This window comes from Oncorhynchus mykiss, chromosome 28 (assembly GCF_013265735.2).
Source record: "Oncorhynchus mykiss isolate Arlee chromosome 28, USDA_OmykA_1.1, whole genome shotgun sequence".
Lineage (NCBI taxonomy): Eukaryota > Metazoa > Chordata > Actinopteri > Salmoniformes > Salmonidae > Oncorhynchus > Oncorhynchus mykiss.
The window spans coordinates 40,415,691-40,435,615 of NC_048592.1; the positions used below are offsets into that span (position 1 = coordinate 40,415,691).

The window sequence follows — 19,925 nt, forward strand, 5'->3', positions numbered from 1 at the left end:
AATCTTGGTGTTCTCCCACCTGTGAACGTCGGGCCCTCATACCACCCTCATGGAGTCTGTTCCTGGAGTCTGTTTCACATTTGTGGCCTGCTGGAGGTCATTTTGCAGGGCTCTGGCAGTGCTCCTCCTTGCGCAAAGGCGGAGGTAGCGGTCCTGCTGTTGGGTTGTTGCAATCCTACGGCCTCCTCCACGTCTCCTGATGTACTGGCCTGTCTCCTGGTAGCGCCTCCATGCTCTGGACACTACGCTGACAGACACAGCAAACCTTCTTGCCACATCTCACATTGATGTGCCATCCTGGATGAGCTGCACTACCTGAGCCACTTGTGTGGGTTGTAGACTCCGTCTCATGCTACCACTAGAGTGAAAGCACCGCCAGCATTCAAAAGTGACCAAAACATCAGCCAGGAAGCACAGGAACTGAGAAGTGGTCTGTGGTCACCACCTGCAGAACCACTCCTTTATTGGGGGTGTCTTGGTAATTGCCTATAATTTCCACCTGTTGTCTATTCCATTTGCACAACAGCATGTGAAATTTATTGTCAATCAGTGTTGCTTCCTAAGTGGACAGTTTGATTTCACAGAAGTGTGATTGACTTGGAGTTACATTGTGTTGTTTAAGTGTTCCCTTTATTTTTTTGAGCAGTGTATATATATATATAACCATTAATTCTTGAAGAATGTAACTTTTATAAATGCCTCATGAGTTTAGTTCAACTGTCACACTCTCATCAGAACCCAAAATAGAAGCTTGTTCTCCTCCAATGTTTGTAAACATTGTATATGTAAACAAACACTGGTTAAAACTATAATGTTGATATCATGGATGGTCAGTCCTGTATAGTCTCATAACATGGTTATAAATATAATGTTGATATCATGGATGGTCAGTCCTGTATAGTCTCATAACATGGTTATAACTATAATGTTGATATCATGGATGGTCAGTCCTGTATAGTCTCATAACATGGTTAAAACTATAATGTTGATTTCATGGATGGTCAGTCCTGTATAGTCTCATAACATGGTTATAACTATAATGTTGATATCATGGATGGTCAGTCCTGTATAGTCTCATAACATGGTTATAACTATAATGTTGATATCATGGATGGTCAGTCCTGTATAGTCTCATAACATGGTTATAACTATAATGTTGATATCATGGATGGTCAGTCCTGTATAGTCTCATAACATGGTTATAACTATAATGTTGATATCATGGATGGTCAGTCCTGTATAACCTCATAACATGGTTATAACTATAATGTTGATATCATGGATGGTCAGTCCTGTATAGTCTCATAACATGGTTATAACTATAATGTTGATATCATGGATAGTCAGTCCTGTATAACCTCATAACATGGTTATAACTATAATGTTGATATCATGGATGGTCAGTCCTGTATAGTCTCATAACATGGTTATAACTATAATGTTGATATCATCATTTCTCTATCTATTAACCTGAGACTGGTTACATTTCTCCAGGCCCTTCCCTCAGCTTTTTACCAAAACAGATTTTCCCTTTAAACAGCTGCATATTATCACCAACTAAAAAGGTAAACAATATATTCCTGTCGTAAATGCAGAATATGGCATGGATTTTTCCCATGTAAATAGTCCTTTTCAGTAGTGCTCAAAGCAGGCCATTCCATGAGCTCAGCGTTCATTTTTCAACTGGAATCAATGAGCCCAGTCAGTCCTCCATGACAACACAATCATAAACAACAATCAGTCCTCCATGACAACACAATCATAAACAACAATCTGTCCTCCATGACAACACAATCATAAACAACAATCAGTCCTCCATGACAACACAATCATAAACAACAATCTGTCCTCCATGATAACACAATCATAAACAACAATCAGTCCTCCTTGACAACACAATCATAAACAACAATCAGTCCTCCTTGACAACACAATCATAAACAACAATCAGTCCTCCATGACAACACAATCATAAACAACAATCAGTCCTCCTTGACAACACAATCATAAACAACAATCAGTCCTCCATGACAATACAATCATAAACAACAATCAGTCCTCCATGACAACACAATCATAAACAACAATCAGTCCTCCATGACAACACAATCATAAACAACAATCACTCCTCCTTGACAACACAATCATAAACAACAATCAGTCCTCCATGACAACACAATCATAAACAACAATCAGTCCTCCTTGACAACACAATCATAAACAACAATCAGTCCTCCTTGACAACACAATCATAAACAACAATCAGTCCTCCATGACAACACAATCATAAACAACAATCAGTCCTCCTTGACAACACAATCATAAACAACAATCAGTCCTCCATGACAATACAATCATAAACAACAATCAGTCCTCCATGACAACACAATCATAAACAACAATCAGTCCTCCATGACAACACAATCATAAACAACAATCTGTCCTCCATGACAACACAATCATAAACAACAATCAGTCCTCCATGACAACACAATCATAAACAACAATCTGTCCTCCATGATAACACAATCATAAACAACAATCAGTCCTCCTTGACAACACAATCATAAACAACAATCAGTCCTCCTTGACAACACAATCATAAACAACAATCAGTCCTCCATGACAACACAATCATAAACAACAATCAGTCCTCCTTGACAACACAATCATAAACAACAATCAGTCCTCCATGACAATACAATCATAAACAACAATCAGTCCTCCATGACAACACAATCATAAACAACAATCAGTCCTCCATGACAACACAATCATAAACAACAATCAGTCCTCCTTGACAACACAATCATAAACAACAATCAGTCCTCCATGACAACACAATCATAAACAACAATCAGTCCTCCTTGACAACACAATCATAAACAACAATCAGTCCTCCTTGACAACACAATCATAAACAACAATCAGTCCTCCATGACAATACAATCATAAACAACAATCAGTCCTCCATGACAACACAATCATAAACAACAATCAGTCCTCCATGACAACACAATCATAAACAACAATCAGTCCTCCTTGACAACACAATCATAAACAACAATCAGTCCTCCTTGACAACACAATCATAAACAACAATCAGTCCTCCATGACAACACAATCATAAACAACAGAGCAGGCTAATAAGTCCTTAGTTTTGGGGTCATGCTCAGGTAAAACTATTTAGATAATCTATACTTCCACATATTCAGGTCCTGTTCTTGAAGGTCAATGGGTATAACATTTATTGTAATGACTGGAAATCTGATAGACTTTGGTTTTTAATTGTAAATATATAATTTAAATGTATCATTATGTTGTAGAAAGCGATGGGTTAGAAGAAGTCTACATCACCAACCCATGAAGTAACATGTAACATCCATATATGGCCAGCTATGTAAACTTTAACATTGATTTATGAAATGAAAATATTTTTTTTGTCTTCTTCTAACGCCTCTTAAGGGGAAAGTAATCTAAAAGTAACTGGATGTAATCAGATTACATTAGACTACAATTTTGACCAGGTAACTAGTAATTGTAACAGATTACATTTAGAAGGTACTCTACCCTACCAGTTGGTCACATGTTTGTTTGTTTACTATTCTTGTGGGGACTTCTGGTACAGTATAGTTACACACACGCACGCACGCACACGCACGCACGCACACGCACACACGCACACACACACACACCACTTAGTATGGGCCTTTTTTACAATAGAACAATTGTCTGTCATGAAATACGTGTTCTGATTCCTCAACCAACAACAGCTGGCGTAGAGAAGCTGCTGCTACTGTATATCAATCGGGCAAGAAGATAGTAAAGAACAGTGTTTTGGGTTGGCTTTACAGGGAGAATATGTTTGGGCGAGGATCGTGACCTGTGCTTATAAAGGAAGGAAAGGCAACACGTACAACCTGGCTATGAGGAAGACCGTTGCCTCTCAGAATCCCATTGTGACATAAGAGGAAGGAATGACAACACTATTAGCTTCTAGACCTGTCAATCAAAAGCCTTAGAGGCGTATCCCTGAACATATATTGTCTTCCTTGATGAAGGAACGAACCAAGTCCTATATTTCTTACCAGTTCCATCTACAAGTCAACGATGTCATTACGAAACAGTTGTGCCTGCCGGCTGACCCAATATTTTTTGGGGGACATTTCTGAATGTTAATATTGAAGAATATGTCAAGAGATACTACTGTCCATTCAATTCAGTGTAAACATACCGTATGAATGCCCTGTGACAGCACTGAAACACTCTCAGAGACACGTTACTGAACTGCACCGCACACTCATTCTGCATTGGGCTGTTTGACTGCTGTTAGCAAATGTCATATAAGAATGAACAATGATTTCGACTTTTCATTTGTTCAGTGAAATATAAAATTGGTGAAGCAGGTTACTGTGCCTTTAAAGCTGTTCATTGGTCCTCTCAAGAAATTGTTAGGATAATCTGGTTCCTTATGCTCCTGAGCTCTTCATAGATTGGCTAGCTAGTTAATCTGAGAGCCCAGTCCTGATGCCACCTTATAATTAGGAATCATTATTATGTGATGACAGTGTAAATGAAGGCTGTATTATATGATTTTAACCCCAACGTGACAAGAATGTTGTTGTAATCATAGCTATATAATTCACTGCTTTGCTGTCTGGCTTTACAGGAAGTACTCAATAACACCTATTTCAGTCATCTAGAGAAATCTCCAATCAATAAAGATCCTCTTTAGAGACATTGTCAAGAATTACACATGGAATTATATTATTGAATGAGCCCCGTGGCTATTCCATGGGTCAAGGACAACAGAATCAACTACATCTACCCCCCCTCCCCGCTCCTCCACCCCCATCCAACTGCGAAAGCGCGTGAATGGGGACCTATTGCAAAACAGCGTCTTGCAGATCGCTCAGCTGTCAACAGTCCACTCGACTGCTTGCTCAGGGAGACAAGGTTATCGGTCGCCGTTCAGATCTTTGAATAAAAATTTAATTAAAAAAACATACAGTTATTTCTCTACAATTGTTCACCAATGCGATGAAAACGCCACGAAGACATTGTGATATTTAGGTTTGAAAAAAATAAAAAGAGACGATGCCTGGTGAAACGCCGCCGCTCCACCAGTGCGCCTCTATTGCAGGCCATCTGAAAACCATAACAATAGAGATATGATGCCGGGCTTGAGCGTCGTATGCAGCGCCGTTATTGTCCTGTTCGGAGCGGTTTGCAGCGTTTTCATATTCTGTGAGTATCTGATTTATTACGCCGCGATATTACAGTGTGGTTGGCCAGGGATCGACCATGGTGCGCCGGCGGCTGAGAAGAGCGCAGGCGGGCAACCAAACGCGGAGGTTCTCCGCGCTATGGTGCTTTCAGACACGCACCTCCTCGGCGCTGTCGGAGGGCACTGGTTCGACAAACTGCGAAGGTAATTGATCCTGATAAATAGATCTAACTAAGTATTTTATTGTGAAAATAAATAATTGTATGTTTAGCATATACTTTGTGAGCGAGTTTCTATTATACAAGGGAATGCATGAGATGCGTGCGTGTACAGTGGTTCTTCCGCTCCCCGACTCTCCTTATCAGCCAATATCCACTCTGTCTCCAAGAAGATGAGTTGAGTCTTCAACAATCACAACAGAGCGGGTAATGCATGGTGCACTGAGCTGACAGTGTGTCGGTCTGTCTCTGTGCCACCCAGAGAATGGCAGATGGAACGGGCTTTCCAGACCGCGCTGGCACTGCTCCGACCCGAGGTCGTTTTTATTCTGGGAGATGTGTTCGACGAGGGGAAGTGGAGCTCTCCAAAGGTATGTGCCCATAAACGCCCGTTAATACAGGGTACACTGCAGCCAATTCCTGGAGTTGTCCATATTGAGATTCGAACCTGCAACTTAGTCTTAGCAATTATGCAAAGAGGTACAAACCTGTTGATGCGGCGTCGATGTTATTCTAGCGACAGTAGGCAAACACTGAACAGGTCTATGTAATAGTCCTATAGACTGACTGTATTTATTCCCCCTGTCCCTACAGGTCTATATAATAGTCCTATAGACTGACTGTATTTATTCCCCCTGTCCCTACAGGTCTATATAATAGTCCTATAGACTGACTGTATTTATTCCCCCTGTCCCTAAAGGTCTATATAATAGTCCTAGACTGACTGTATTTATTCCCCCTGTCCCCACAGGTCTATGTAATAGTCCTATAGACTGACTGTATTTATTACCCCTGTCCCTAAAGGTCTATATAATAGTCCTATACACTGACTGTATTTATTCCCCCTGTCCCTACAGGTCTATGTAATAGTCCTATAGACTGACTGTATTTATTCCCCCTGTCCCCACAGGTCTATATAATAGTCCTAGACTGACTGTATTTATTCCCCCTGTCCCTACAGGTCTATATAATAGTCCTATAGACTGACTGTATTTATTCCCCCTGTCCCTACAGGTCTATATAATAGTCCTAGACTGACTGTATTTATTCCCCCTGTCCCTAAAGGTCTATGTAATAGTCCTATAGACTGACTGTATTTATTCCCCCTGTCCCTACAGGTCTATATAATAGTCCTAGACTGACTGTATTTATTCCCCCTGTCCCTAAAGGTCTATGTAATAGTCCTATAGACTGACTGTATTTATTCCCCCTGTCCCTACAGGTCTATATAATAGTCCTATAGACTGACTGTATTTATTCCCCCTGTCCCTACAGGTCTATGTAATAGTCCTATAGACTGACTGTATTTATTCCCCCTGTCCCTACAGGTCTATATAATAGTCCTATAGACTGACTGTATTTATTCCCCCTGTCCCTACAGGTCTATGTAATAGTCCTATAGACTGACTGTATTTATTCCCCCTGTCCCCACAGGTCTATATAATAGTCCTAGACTGGCTGTATTTATTCCCCCTGTCCCTACAGGTCTATATAATAGTCCTATAGACTGACTGTATTTATTCCCCCTGTCCCTACAGGTCTATATAATAGTCCTAGACTGACTGTATTTATTCCCCCTGTCCCTAAAGGTCTATGTAATAGTCCTATAGACTGACTGTATTTATTCCCCCTGTCCCTACAGGTCTATATAATAGTCCTAGACTGACTGTATTTATTCCCCCTGTCCCTAAAGGTCTATGTAATAGTCCTATAGACTGACTGTATTTATTCCCCCTGTCCCTACAGGTCTATAGACTGACTGTATTTATTCCTCTACCTATGTAATAGTCCTATAGACTGACTGTATTTATTCCCCCTGTCCCTACAGGTCTATATAATAGTCCTATAGACTGACTGTATTTATTCCCCCTGTCCCCACAGGTCTATGTAATAGTCCTATAGACTGACTGTATTTATTCCCCCTGTCCCTACAGGTCTATATAACAGTCCTAGACTGACTGTATTTATTCCCCCTGTCCTTACAGGTCTATATAATAGTCCTATAGACTGACTGTATTTATTCCCCCTGTCCCCACAGGTCTATATAATAGTCCTATAGACTGACTGTATTTATTCCCCCTGTCCCTACAGGTCTATATAATAGTCCTATAGACTGACTGTATTTATTCCCCCTGTCCCTACAGGTCTATATAATAGTCCTATAGACTGACTGTATTTATTCCCCCTGTCCCTACAGGTCTATATAATAGTCCTATAGACTGACTGTATTTATTCCCCCTGTCCCTACAGGTCTATATAATAGTCCTATAGACTGACTGTATTTATTCCCCCTGTCCCTACAGGTCTATATAATAGTCCTATAGACTGACTGTATTTATTCCCCCTGTCCCTACAGGTCTATATAATAGTCCTATAGACTGACTGTATTTATTCCCCCTGTCCCTACAGGTCTATGTAATAGTCCACTTGCTCTTATTACCTCCACAGAATTGGGAGGATGATGTTTGTCGTTTCCAGAAGATGTTCAGACATCCCAGTGACACAGAGCTGGTAGTTCTGGTTGGAAACCACGACATCGGCTTCCACTACGAGTAGGTTAATATCCATCAGCATGAAGCTGCAGACTCTATACTGTATATACCGTATACTGCAGACTCCTGTACATACCGTATACTGCAGCCTCTTGTACATACCGTATACTGCAGCCTCCTGTTCATACCGTATACTGCAGCCTCCTGTTCATACCGTATACTGCAGACTCCTGTACATACCGTATACTGCAGCCTCCTGTACATACCGTATACTGCAGCGTCCTGTACATACCGTATACTGCAGCCTCCTGTACATACCGTATACTGCAGCGTCCTGTACATACCGTATACTGTATCCCAATTTGACAGGCCCATTCTGTAATGACCTTCTATAGTAATTTACAGATTGCAGAATAGCCAAAGCATACTGGGGAATAGTGAATAGTGGCCTCTGTTCTTGACAGTTTAACCTTCAAAAGAAACTTGTGGTAGCCAATGAAAAGTCTCACAGAATAATGATGCAAAACGGGCTTGTCTGGACGTGACTGCATGGACTAACCTCTAACTGGCTTGGGGCCATCTCCTCCTCCTGAAGAATGGACTGGTTCAAGTTACAACGCTTTGAGAAGGCCTTCAATACCACCTCCACCAGAATGGTCACCAAGAAAGGAGTGAAGTAAGTCTCTCTACTGTATAAACCCCAAGGTGTTGTCTCTGTCTAGCTACTGTATAAACCCCAAGGTGTTGTCTCTCTATGGTATAAACCCCAAGGTGTTGTCTCTCTACTGTATAAACTCCAAGGTGTTGTCTCTCTACTGTATAAACCCCAAGGTGTTGTCTCTCTACTGTATAAACCCCAAGGTGTTGTCTCTCTATGGTATAAACCCCAAGGTGTTGTCTCTGTCTAGCTACTGTATAAATCCCAAGGTGTTGTCTCTCTACTGTATAAACCCCAAGGTGTTGTCTCTCTACTGTATAAACCCCAAGGTGTTGTCTCTCTACTGTATAAACCCCAAGGTGTTGTCTCTCTACTGTATAAACCCCAAGGTGTTGTCTCTCTACTGTATAAACCCCAAGGTGTTGTCTCTCTACTGTATAAACCCCAAGGTGTTGTCTCTCTACTGTATAAACCCCAAGGTGTTGTCTCTCTACTGTATAAACCCCAAGGTGTTGTCTCTCTACTGTATAAACCCCAAGGTGTTGTCTCTCTACTGTATAAACCCCAAGGTGTTGTCTCTCTACTGTATAAACCCCAAGGTGTTGTCTCTGTCTAGCTACTGTATAAACTCCAAGGTGTTGTCTCTCTACTGTATAAACCCCAAGGTGTTGTCTCTCTACTGTATAAACCCCAAGGTGTTGTCTCTCTACTGTATAAACCCCAAGGTGTTGTCTCTCTACTGTATAAACCCCAAGGTGTTGTCTCTCTACTGTATAAACCCCAAGGTGTTGTCTCTCTACTGTATAAACCCCAAGGTGTTGTCTCTCTACTGTATAAACCCCAAGGTGTTGTCTCTCTACTGTATAAACCCCAAGGTGTTGTCTCTCTACTGTATAAACCCCAAGGTGTTGTCTCTACTGTATAAACCCCAAGGTGTTGTCTCTCTACTGTATAAACCCTAAGATATTGTCTTTGTGTGTGTCTCTAGCTTCCTATTGGTTAACAGCGTGGCGTTGCATGGTGACGGCTGTCCTATCTGCCAATCAGTGGAGAAACAGCTGTACACACTGTCCAGGAACCTCAACTGTTCATTACTACAGGTAGATACATCCTCTACCTCACAGACAGCTGTACACACTGTCCAGGAACCTCAACTGTTCATTACTACAGGTAGAAACGTCCTCTACCTCACAGACAGCTGTACACACTGTCCAGGAACCTCAACTGTTCATTACTACAGGTAGAAACGTCCTCTACCTCACACGTTATGGAGCCCTCATGACATGCCTGTTGTGTTTTGCTATCTGACAGAATTCCCAGTCCAGCATTATTAAAGAATTCTGCCGAGACGCATGGACCTATCCTCCTACACCACCCATTATCCTGCAGGTAGATATATGCTCTTTATAATAACCCCTATTGCACGGTAATAACCCCTATGGCATGGTAATAGCCCCTATGGCACGGTAATAACCCCTATTGCATGGTAATAGCCCCTATGGCACGGTAATAACCCCTATTGCACGGTAATAACCCCTATGGCACGGTAATAACCCCTATTGCACGGTAATAACCCCTATGGCATGGTAATAACCCCTATGGCATGGTAATAACCCCTATGGCATGGTAATAACCCCTATGGCGTGGTAATAGCCCCTATGGCATGGTAATAACCCCTATGGCGTGGTAATAGCCCCTATGGCATGGTAATAGCCCCTATGGCACGGTAATAACCCCTATTGCGTGGTAATAGCCCCTATGGCATGGTAATAGCCCCTATGGCACGGTAATAACCCCTATTGCGTGGTAATAGCCCCTATTGCATGGCAATAACCCCTATTGCGTGGTAATAACCCCTATGGCGTGGTAATAGCCCCTATTGCATGGCAATAACCCCTATTGCGTGGTAATAACCATACCGTGTACTCATAATAGGTAGTGAAAGGTAGAAGAGCTGGTTTAATTACAAATTATTTTTTTGTTGTTGTTCTAAATGAGTTGAGTTTCTGAAGTTCTTTTCACATTTCCAGTTTGTTCCTCTATCTCCAAGTGACTTGATTGGAAAACGAGGACTACTCACACTAATCAACAGCATATCGTCCGTTTGTCTGCCTGTCTGTCTGCCTGCCTACCTGTCTGCCTGTCTGTCTGTCTGTCTGCCTGCCTACCTGTCTGCCTGTCTGTCTGTCTGCCTGCCTACCTGTCTGCCTGTCCGTCTGTCTGCCTGTCTGTCTGCCTGCCTACCTGTCTGCCTGTCTGTCTGTCTGTCTGCCTGCCTACCTGTCTGCCTGTCTGTCTGTCTGCCTGCCTACCTGTCTGCCTGTCCGTCTGTCTGCCTGTCTGTCTGCCTGCCTACCTGTCTGCCTGTCTGTCTGTCTGCCTGCCTACCTGTCTGCCTGTCTGTCTGTCTGTCTGCCTGCCTACCTGTCTGCCTGTCTGCCTGTCTGTGTGTCTGCCTGTCTGTCTGCCTGCCTACCTGTCTGCCTGTCTGCCTGTCTGCCTGTCTGCCTGTCTGTGTCTGTCTGCCTCTCTCTCTCTCTCTCAGCATTACCCTCTGTACCGGGTGAGTGATGCGGGCTGTACGGGTCGGGATGCTGCTCCTCCTGAAGAGCGCCACCTGCTGTTCAGAGAGAAGTACGACGTGCTGTCTCAGGAGGCCTCTCACAGGGTACGTGGACAACTGATAGACTGGTCCCAGATCAGTTTGTGCTCTTGCCAACCTCAATTTGCTGTCATTATGAAGCCCAACGTGTTTTGTATGGCAATGAGTGACAGGAGGTAAAGCACATGGTTTGGTGCACATTGTCAGTCGGTGTCTCAACTTATTGTTGAGAGTTTGAATAGAAGAATAGACAACAGTCAATCCATTATCCCATGTCAGATAACATTTTATAGATTGCTGGCTAGGCTAATTTACCTATCTAAACTTGGAAGTAATCATGGCTGTAATCATGGCTGAATAGCTGACCAAGCTACCCAAGGCTTGTGCCCAGGGGCCCTGACCTCCAGGGGCCCTGACCTCCAGGGGGGGCCCCATTGATTTTGTTAGTCACCAACTCAGATATACGAACATGGCAAAATGAGTAGAACTGCAGGGAATTAGGATTAAAACTGAAAAATGTTCTCTCCATCCCCAATGGCAAAATGTGTAAAATTACAAGACATCAAAATTTGAATGCAGTTTCAATTCTACAATGACTAAATGTTGAAGACATCTTTACTACTGGATCACAGTGTGCTGTTAGGTGTCCAGTTATATGACAACAATTTGATTGTTTGATATGAAATATTATGATTAGTTCAAACTTAGATTACTGAGATTACTATCGTTAAAAGACCCTAAAAAGCTATTGTTTAACTTACATTTTTATAAATAAATAAATGTCTATTTGTTTCGACCGTCCGCGGCCCACCACTCAGATTATAATTTGGCCACCAAATCCCAAAGTACCGGATGTCTGTCACTAGACCAGGGACGGTACCGGATGTCTGTCACTAGACCAGGGATGGTACCGGATGTCTGTCACTAGACCAGGGACGGTACCGGTTGCCTGTCACTAGACCAGGGACAGTACCGGATGTCTGTCAGTAGACCAGGGATGGTACCAGATGTCTGTCACTAGACCAGGGACGGTACCGGATGTCTGTCAGTAGACCAGGGATGGTACCAGATGTCTGTCTAGACCAGGGACGGTACCGGATGTCTGTCAGTAGACCAGGGACGGTAATGGATGTCTGTCTAGACCGGGGACGGTACCAGTTGTCTGTCACTAGACCAGGGACGGTACCGGTTGTCTGTCTAGACCAGACCAGATGTCTGTGATGTGGACAGTGGTCATCCTGCAGCTGTCATTGACCTTTCACCAACAGAGCATCTGTAATGAGAGGCCTGGTTATCCAGTAAACCATTATCTTGTAGAGTTAGTTGGCCACCCCTGATATAATGTTACATTTGCCATTAGCCATAGCGCGAGGTACAAGTCACAGGCGGCTGGTGGCATCTTAAATGGGGAAGACAGGTTCATAGTAACGGCTGGAACGGTATGAATGAACCCTGCCATTATTATGACCCGTACTCCCCTCACCAGCCTCCTGGGGTACAGGTATGATGAAAAGATTCCTTCCCTTCCTCCTCCCAGCTGTTGCAATGGTTTAAGCCCCGCCTGGTTCTCAGTGGCCACACCCACAGCGGCTGTCAGGTTCTCCATGACAACCAGTACACAGAGATCAGTGTTCCGTCCTTCAACTGGAGGAACCGCAACAACCCCAGTTTCATCCTGGTAAGTCACTCAATCAGTAATAAACCTCTCCACTGGGACACCCAGATGTTTCACAATGTTGTTGTAGCCCTGAACTAGCTCACCTGATTACAAGGACTTGAGGGTGAGTGACGAGTCGAATCTGGTGTGCTAGCTCTGGAATAGATCAAACTAACCTACGAACTCTGATGTTACTCTGATACCTCAATGTTAACAGAGCTGTTTTGTGCTTTAGCCTTCTCCTGTATACAGGGCATTCGGAAAGTATTCAGACCCCTTGACTTTTTCCACATTTTGTTTACGTTAAAGCCTTATTCTAAAATGTATTAAATTATTTTTTTCCCCTCATCAATCTACACACAATACCGTATGACAAAGGAAACACTTTTTATTTTCTTATACATTTATATATATTTTAAAAAAAAACACATTTACATAAGTATTCAGACTCTTTACTCAGTACTTCGTTGAAGCATCTTTGGCAGCGATTACAGCCTCCAGTCTTCTTGGGTATCACGCTACAAGCTTGGCACACCTGTATTTGGGGAGTTTCTCCCATTCTTCACTGCAGATCCTCTCAAGCCCTGTTAGGGTGGATGGGAAGTATCGCTGCACAGCTATTTTCAGGTCTCTCTAGAGATGTTCGATCAAGTTCAAGTCCAGGCTCTGGCTGGACCACTCAAGGACATTCAGAGACTTGTCCCAAAGCCACACCTGCATTGTCTTGGCTGTGTGCTTAGGGTCATTGTCCTGTTGGAAGGTGAACTTTCACCCCAGTCTGAGGTCCTGAGCAGGTTTTCATCAAGGATCTCGCTGCACTTTCTCTAGACTCCAATCAAGTTCTCAATGATGATCAATGGAAACAGGATGCACCTGAGCTCAATTTACAGTCTCATAGCAAAGGGTCTGAATAGTTATATTATTATTTCTAAAAACCTGATTTTCGTTTTGTCATTATGGGGCAGTGTGATGTCATTATGGGGCAGTGTGATGTCATTATGGGGCAGTGTGATGTCATTATGGGGTATTGTGATGTCATTATGGGGTATTGTGATGTCATTATGGGGCAGTGTGATGTCATTATTGGGCAGTGTGATGTCATTATGGGGTATTGTGATGTCATTATGGGGTAGTGTGATGTCATTATGGGGCAGTGTGATGTCATTATGGGGCAGTGTGATGTCATTATGGGGCAGTGTGATGTCATTATGGGGCAGTGTGATGTCATTATGGGGCAGTGTGATGTCATTATGGGGTAGTGTGATGTCATTATGGGGCAGTGTGATGTCATTATGGGGCAGTGGTGTGATGTCATTATGGGGTAGTGTGATGTCATTATGGGGCAGTGTGATGTCATTATGGGGCAGTGTGATGTCATTATGGGGCAGTGTGATGTCATTATGGGGCAGTGGTGTGATGTCATTATGGGGCAGTGTGATGTCATTATGGGGCAGTGTGATGTCATTATGGGGCAGTGTGATGTCATTATGGGGTAGTGTGATGTCATTATGGGGTAGTGTGATGTCATTATGGGGCAGTGTGATGTCATTATGGGGCAGTGTGATGTCATTATGGGGTAGTGTGATGTCATTATGGGGTAGTGTGATGTCATTATGGGGCAGTGTGATGTCATTATGGGGCAGTGTGATGTCATTATGGGGCAGTGTGATGTCATTATGGGGTAGTGTGATGTCATTATGGGGCAGTGTGATGTCATTATGGGGCAGTGTGATGTCATTATGGGGTAGTGTGATGTCATTATGGGGTATTGTGATGTCATTATGGGACAGTGTGATGTCATTATGGGGCAGTGTGATGTCATTATGGGGTATTGTGATGTCATTATGGGGTAGTGTGATGTCATTATGGGGCAGTGTGATGTCATTATGGGGCAGTGTGATGTCATTATGGGGCAGTGTGATGTCATTATGGGGCAGTGTGATGTCATTATGGGGTAGTGTGATGTCATTATGGGGCAGTGTGATGTCATTATGGGGCAGTGGTGTGATGTCATTATGGGGTAGTGTGATGTCATTATGGGGCAGTGTGATGTCATTATGGGGCAGTGTGATGTCATTATGGGGCAGTGTGATGTCATTATGGGGCAGTGTGATGTCATTATGGGGTAGTGTGATGTCATTATGGGGCAGTGTGATGTCATTATGGGGTAATGTGTATAGATTGAGGAAAATAATTAATTGAAACTATTTTAGAATAAGGCTGTAATTGTAACAAAATGTGGAAAAAGGGAAGGGGTCTGAATACTTTCCGAATGCACTGTACGCCATAGACACAATATATACAGTATTACCTTTATTTCTCTCTCTCAGGGTTCTTTCTCTCCAAGCGGTTACGGCCTGTCGAAGTGTTTCCTTCCAGAGGAGAGTACGGTGATAGCTCTGTACTGTTCTACCGGAGCCAGCCTCCTCCTCCTCCCTCTGGTCCACTGCCTGTGGATAAGAGGTCTTCTCCGGTGCCTCAACTTCTGTCCCATCAGCAAACACAAGTCTCTCTGATCGTCTCAGGTAGAGGTTGTCCATGACTGCTGAATGATAGAGGGTCAGATACTGGATGCTGTCGTCCCGGTCATGCAGAGAGGTGGCTATGCTCTGTCGTCCCTCTCATGCAGAGAGGTGGCTATGCTCTGTCGTCCCTCTCATGCAGAGAGGTGGCTATGCTCTGTCGTCCCTCTCATGCAGAGAGGTGGCTATGCTCTGTCGTCCCTCTCATGCAGAGAGGTGGCTATGCTCTGTCGTCCCTCTCATGCAGAGAGGTGGCTATGCTGTCGTCCCGGTCATGCAGAGTGGTGGCTATGCTGTCATCCCTCTCATGCAGAGAGGTGGCTATGCTGTCATCCCTCTCATGCAGAGAGGTGGCTATGCTGTCGTCCCTCTCATGCAGAGAGGTGGCTATGCTGTCGTTCGTCTCATGCAGAGTGGTGGCTATGCTGTCGTCCCTCTCATGCAGAGAGGTGGCTATGCTGTCGTCCCTCTCATGCAGAGAGGTGGCTATGCTGTCATCCCTCTCATGCAGAGAGGTGGCTATGCTGTCGTCCCTCTCATGCAGAGAGGTGGCTATGCTGTCGTTCGTCTCATGCAGAGTGGTGGCTATGCTGTCGTCCCTCTCATGCAGAGAGGTGGCTATGCTGTCATCCCTCTCATGCAGAGAGGTGGCTATGCTGTCGTCCCTCTCATGCAGAGGTGGCTATGCTGTCGTTCGTCTCATGCAGAGAGGTGGCTATGCTGTCGTTCGTCTCATGCAGAGAGGTGGCTATGCTGTCGTTCGTCTCATGCAGAGTGGTGGCTATGCTGTCGTCCCTCTCATGCAGAGAGGTGGCTATGCTGTCATCCCTCTCATGCAGAGAGGTGGCTATGCTGTCGTCCCTCTCATGCAGAGAGGTGGCTGGTACCTGCTTCACACTATAGAACCGAACCGTACTCTTTATTTTGTCCAATTGTCCTTTCCAGTATGGTTCCAGCAACTCTGATTGTTGCATTACCAGGCTCGCCCAGTACAGCTCTACTCGGGTTAGTAGTGTGAAAAGGGGAAAGAGTTCTCCGGGGGTAGTGTTGACCAACTCTGCCCTAACAGTACCTTAACATTAGTATTGGGGATACAGTGATCTGATTCTAGATCTGTAGTTAAGGACAGCTTCTACCTGGAGAGCACCTGTGTGTTGGAATCACGTTGGCTCTATTCATGCCATTTCTATCTGCAACGTTTGACTACTGAATGTGGTGCAGGAAATATGGTGCCCCCCCCCTAAGAAATATTACAGTTCACCGTCTCCCATCTCCGGCCTGTATTCATAAAACCATCTCAGAGTAGTAGTGCTGATCTAGGATCAGGAGGCTATTCCTGTCCATGTCATCTCATTCATTGTGATATCAAAAGGCCAAACTGATCCTAGATCAGCAGTCCTACTCTGGAGGAGGGTTTATGACTACAGGTTCTGATCTCTGTGCGGCCTGTATACAGTGCCTTGCGAAAGTATTCGGCCCCCTTGAACTCTGCGACCTTTTGCCACATTTCAGGCTTCAAACAAAGATATAAAACTGTATTTTTTTTGTGAAGAATCAAAAACAAGTGGGACACAATCATGAAGTGGAACGACATTTATTGGATATTTCAAACTTTTTTAACAAATCAAAAACTGAAAAATTGGGCGTGCAAAATTATTCAGCCACCTTAAGTTAATACTTTGTAGCGCCACCTTTTGCTGCGATTACAGCTGTAAGTCGCTTGGGGTATATCTCTATCAGTTTTGCACATCGAGAGACTGAAATTTTTTCCCATTCCTCCTTGCAAAACAGCTCGAGCTCAGTGAGGTTGGATGGAGAGCATTTGTGAACAGCAGTTTTCAGTTCTTTCCACAGATTCTCGATTGGATTCAGGTCTGGACTTTGACTTGGCCATTCTAACACCTGGATATGTTTATTTTTGAACCATTCCATTGTAGATTTTGCTTTATGTTTTGGATCATTGTCTTGTTGGAAGACAAATCTCCGTCCCAGTCTCAGGTCTTTTGCAGACTCCATCAGGTTTTCTTCCAGAATGGTCCTGTATTTGGCTCCATCCATCTTCCCATCAATTTTAACCATCTTCCCTGTCCCTGCTGAAGAAAAGCAGGCCCAAACCATGATGCTGCCACCACCATGTTTGACAGTGGGGATGGTGTGTTCAGGGTGATGCGCTGTGTTGCTTTTATGCCAAACATAACGTTTTGCATTGTTGCCAAAAAGTTAAATTTTGGTTTCATCTGACCAGAGCACCTTCTTCCACATGTTTGGTGTGTCTCCCAGGTGGCTTGTGGCAAACTTTAAACAACACTTTTTATGGATATCTTTAAGAAATGGCTTTCTTCTTGCCACTCTTCCATAAAGGCCAGATTTGTGCAATATACGACTGATTGTTGTCCTATGGACAGAGTCTCCCACCTCAGCTGTAGATCTCTGCAGTTCATCCAGAGTGACCATGGGCCTCTTGGCTGCATCTCTGATCAATCTTCTCCTTGTATGAGCTGAAAGTTTAGAGGGACGGCCAGGTCTTGGTAGATTTGCAGTGGTCTGATACTCCTTCCATTTCAATATTATCGCTTGCACAGTGCTCCTTGGGATGTTTAAAGCTTGGGAAATCTTTTTATATCCAAATCCGGCTTTAAACTTCTTCACAACAGTATCTCGGACCTGCCTGGTGTGTTCCTTGTTCTTCATGATGCTCTCTGCGCTTTTAACGGACCTCTGAAACTATCACAGTGCAGGTGCATTTATACGGAGACTTGATTACACACAGGTGGATTGTATTTATCATCATTACTCATTTAGGTCAACATTGGATCATTCAGAGATCCTCACTGAACTTCTGGAGAGAGTTTGCTGCACTGAAAGTAAAGGGGCTGAATAATTTTGCACGCCCAATTTTTCAGTTTTTGATTTGTTAAAAAAGTTTGAAATATCCAATAAATGTCGTTCCACTTCATGATTGTGTCCCACTTGTTGTTGATTCTTCACAAAAAAATACAGTTTTATATCTTTATGTTTGAAGCCTGAAATGTGGCAAAAGGTCGCAAAGTTCAAGGGGGCCGAATACTTTCGCAAGGCACTGTATATACAGTACAGAAGTCTGATACAAGATATGGAAGCGCATGTCTTCAACCAGCATTTGATGTATAGTATTAACGACACACACACACACACACACACACACACACACACACACACACACACACACACACACACACACTGGCCCTAATGTGTTTCCTAATGTGTTTCCTTTAAGACCATTGTTTTTCCCTGTGTAAATACCTGATGTAAATACTAATAAATAAAAAAAAGCAGATTATTGTCAACAGAGTTCAGGTGAATTTGTCTGTGACTGTAGACCAATGCGGCAGAACCATCTGGAAACACTTTCTATGACATCAGTTAACCAGGAACTAACTAGGCATGAAACTGTCTCAACAGTTCAACTGCATCATTACCACCGTAGTGACACGGTAACTCAGTAAAGAAAGTGAAACATATTAAAAAGGATCCTATTTATTTATATTTTACCTTTATTTAACTAGGCAAGTCAGTTAAGAACAAATTCTTATTTTCAATGACGGCCGTAGGAACAGTGGGTTAACTGCCTGTTCAGGGGAACGACAGATTTGTACCTCGTCAGGTCGGGGATTCGAACTTGCAACCTTTCGGTTATGAGTCCAACGCTCTAACCACTAGGCTACGCTGCCGTTATGAAATGTTCACCGTCCATACATCACACATGGAAGTGACTTTACTGAAAGAGGTAAAAACATACATGGGCTTTAAACGTTGTTGCTTCAACCTAGACCACTTACAACAGGAACCGTAGGACTCTGTTCAAAATAAGTGCACTATATAGGGAATAGGGTGCCATTTGGGATGCAATCACTAACTCACTACAGAGACACTGGCCATGTCCGAATATCCATACTAGCATACTAAATAGTATGCTGGGGGGGGGGGGAGGTTTTATAGTGTGTGAAATTTCACAAACAGTACTCGGTTGGTAGCAGAATACATTGTGACTCCTGTTTGCCACATTTTCAATTTAGGTCTAGAAGACACTGTGTGCCCTCAGACATGGAAGGAGTCAAAGGTCATTCCACTACCCAAGAATAGCAGAGCCCTCTTTAATGGTTCAAACAGACAACCAATCAGCCTGTTACAAGTGCTAAGCAAAATGTAGGAATAAATTGTGTTTGATCAAATACAAAGTTATTTTTACAGAAAACTAATTAACAGACAGACTTTCAGCATGCTTATAGGGAAGGGCACTCAACATGCTCGGCACTGACACAGCTGACTGATGATTGGCTGAAAGGAATTGATAGTAAGACGATTGTGGGAGCTGCTCTGTTCACTTCAGTGCAGCCTTTGATGTCATTGATCATAACCTATCGCTGAAACAAAAACCAATGTGTTTTGGATTTGCATCCCTCTGCCTTATCATGGATTGAGTTAACACAGGGGGCTTTCGTGAGGAGAGACTCATGCAAATTCAGTTCAGTGTGGTGTACCGCAGGGCAGCCGGCTAGGGACATTATTG

At 43.4% G+C, this 19,925-nt stretch overlaps 1 protein-coding gene across 1 annotated transcript; it reads left to right on the forward strand.

Annotated features, from left to right (window-relative positions):
• Positions 1-7,881: 7,881 nt before the first annotated feature.
• On the forward strand, positions 7,882-15,396 carry LOC110508252 (metallophosphoesterase 1-like; the record flags this gene model as incomplete). The annotated part of the gene is made up of 7 exons (XM_036966348.1): positions 7,882-7,997; positions 8,533-8,613; positions 9,584-9,695; positions 9,907-9,984; positions 11,141-11,263; positions 12,735-12,875; positions 15,185-15,396. Coding segments are annotated over 7 exons (837 nt in total), but the record flags the coding sequence as incomplete, so codon positions are not given.
• Positions 15,397-19,925: the final 4,529 nt, after the last annotated feature.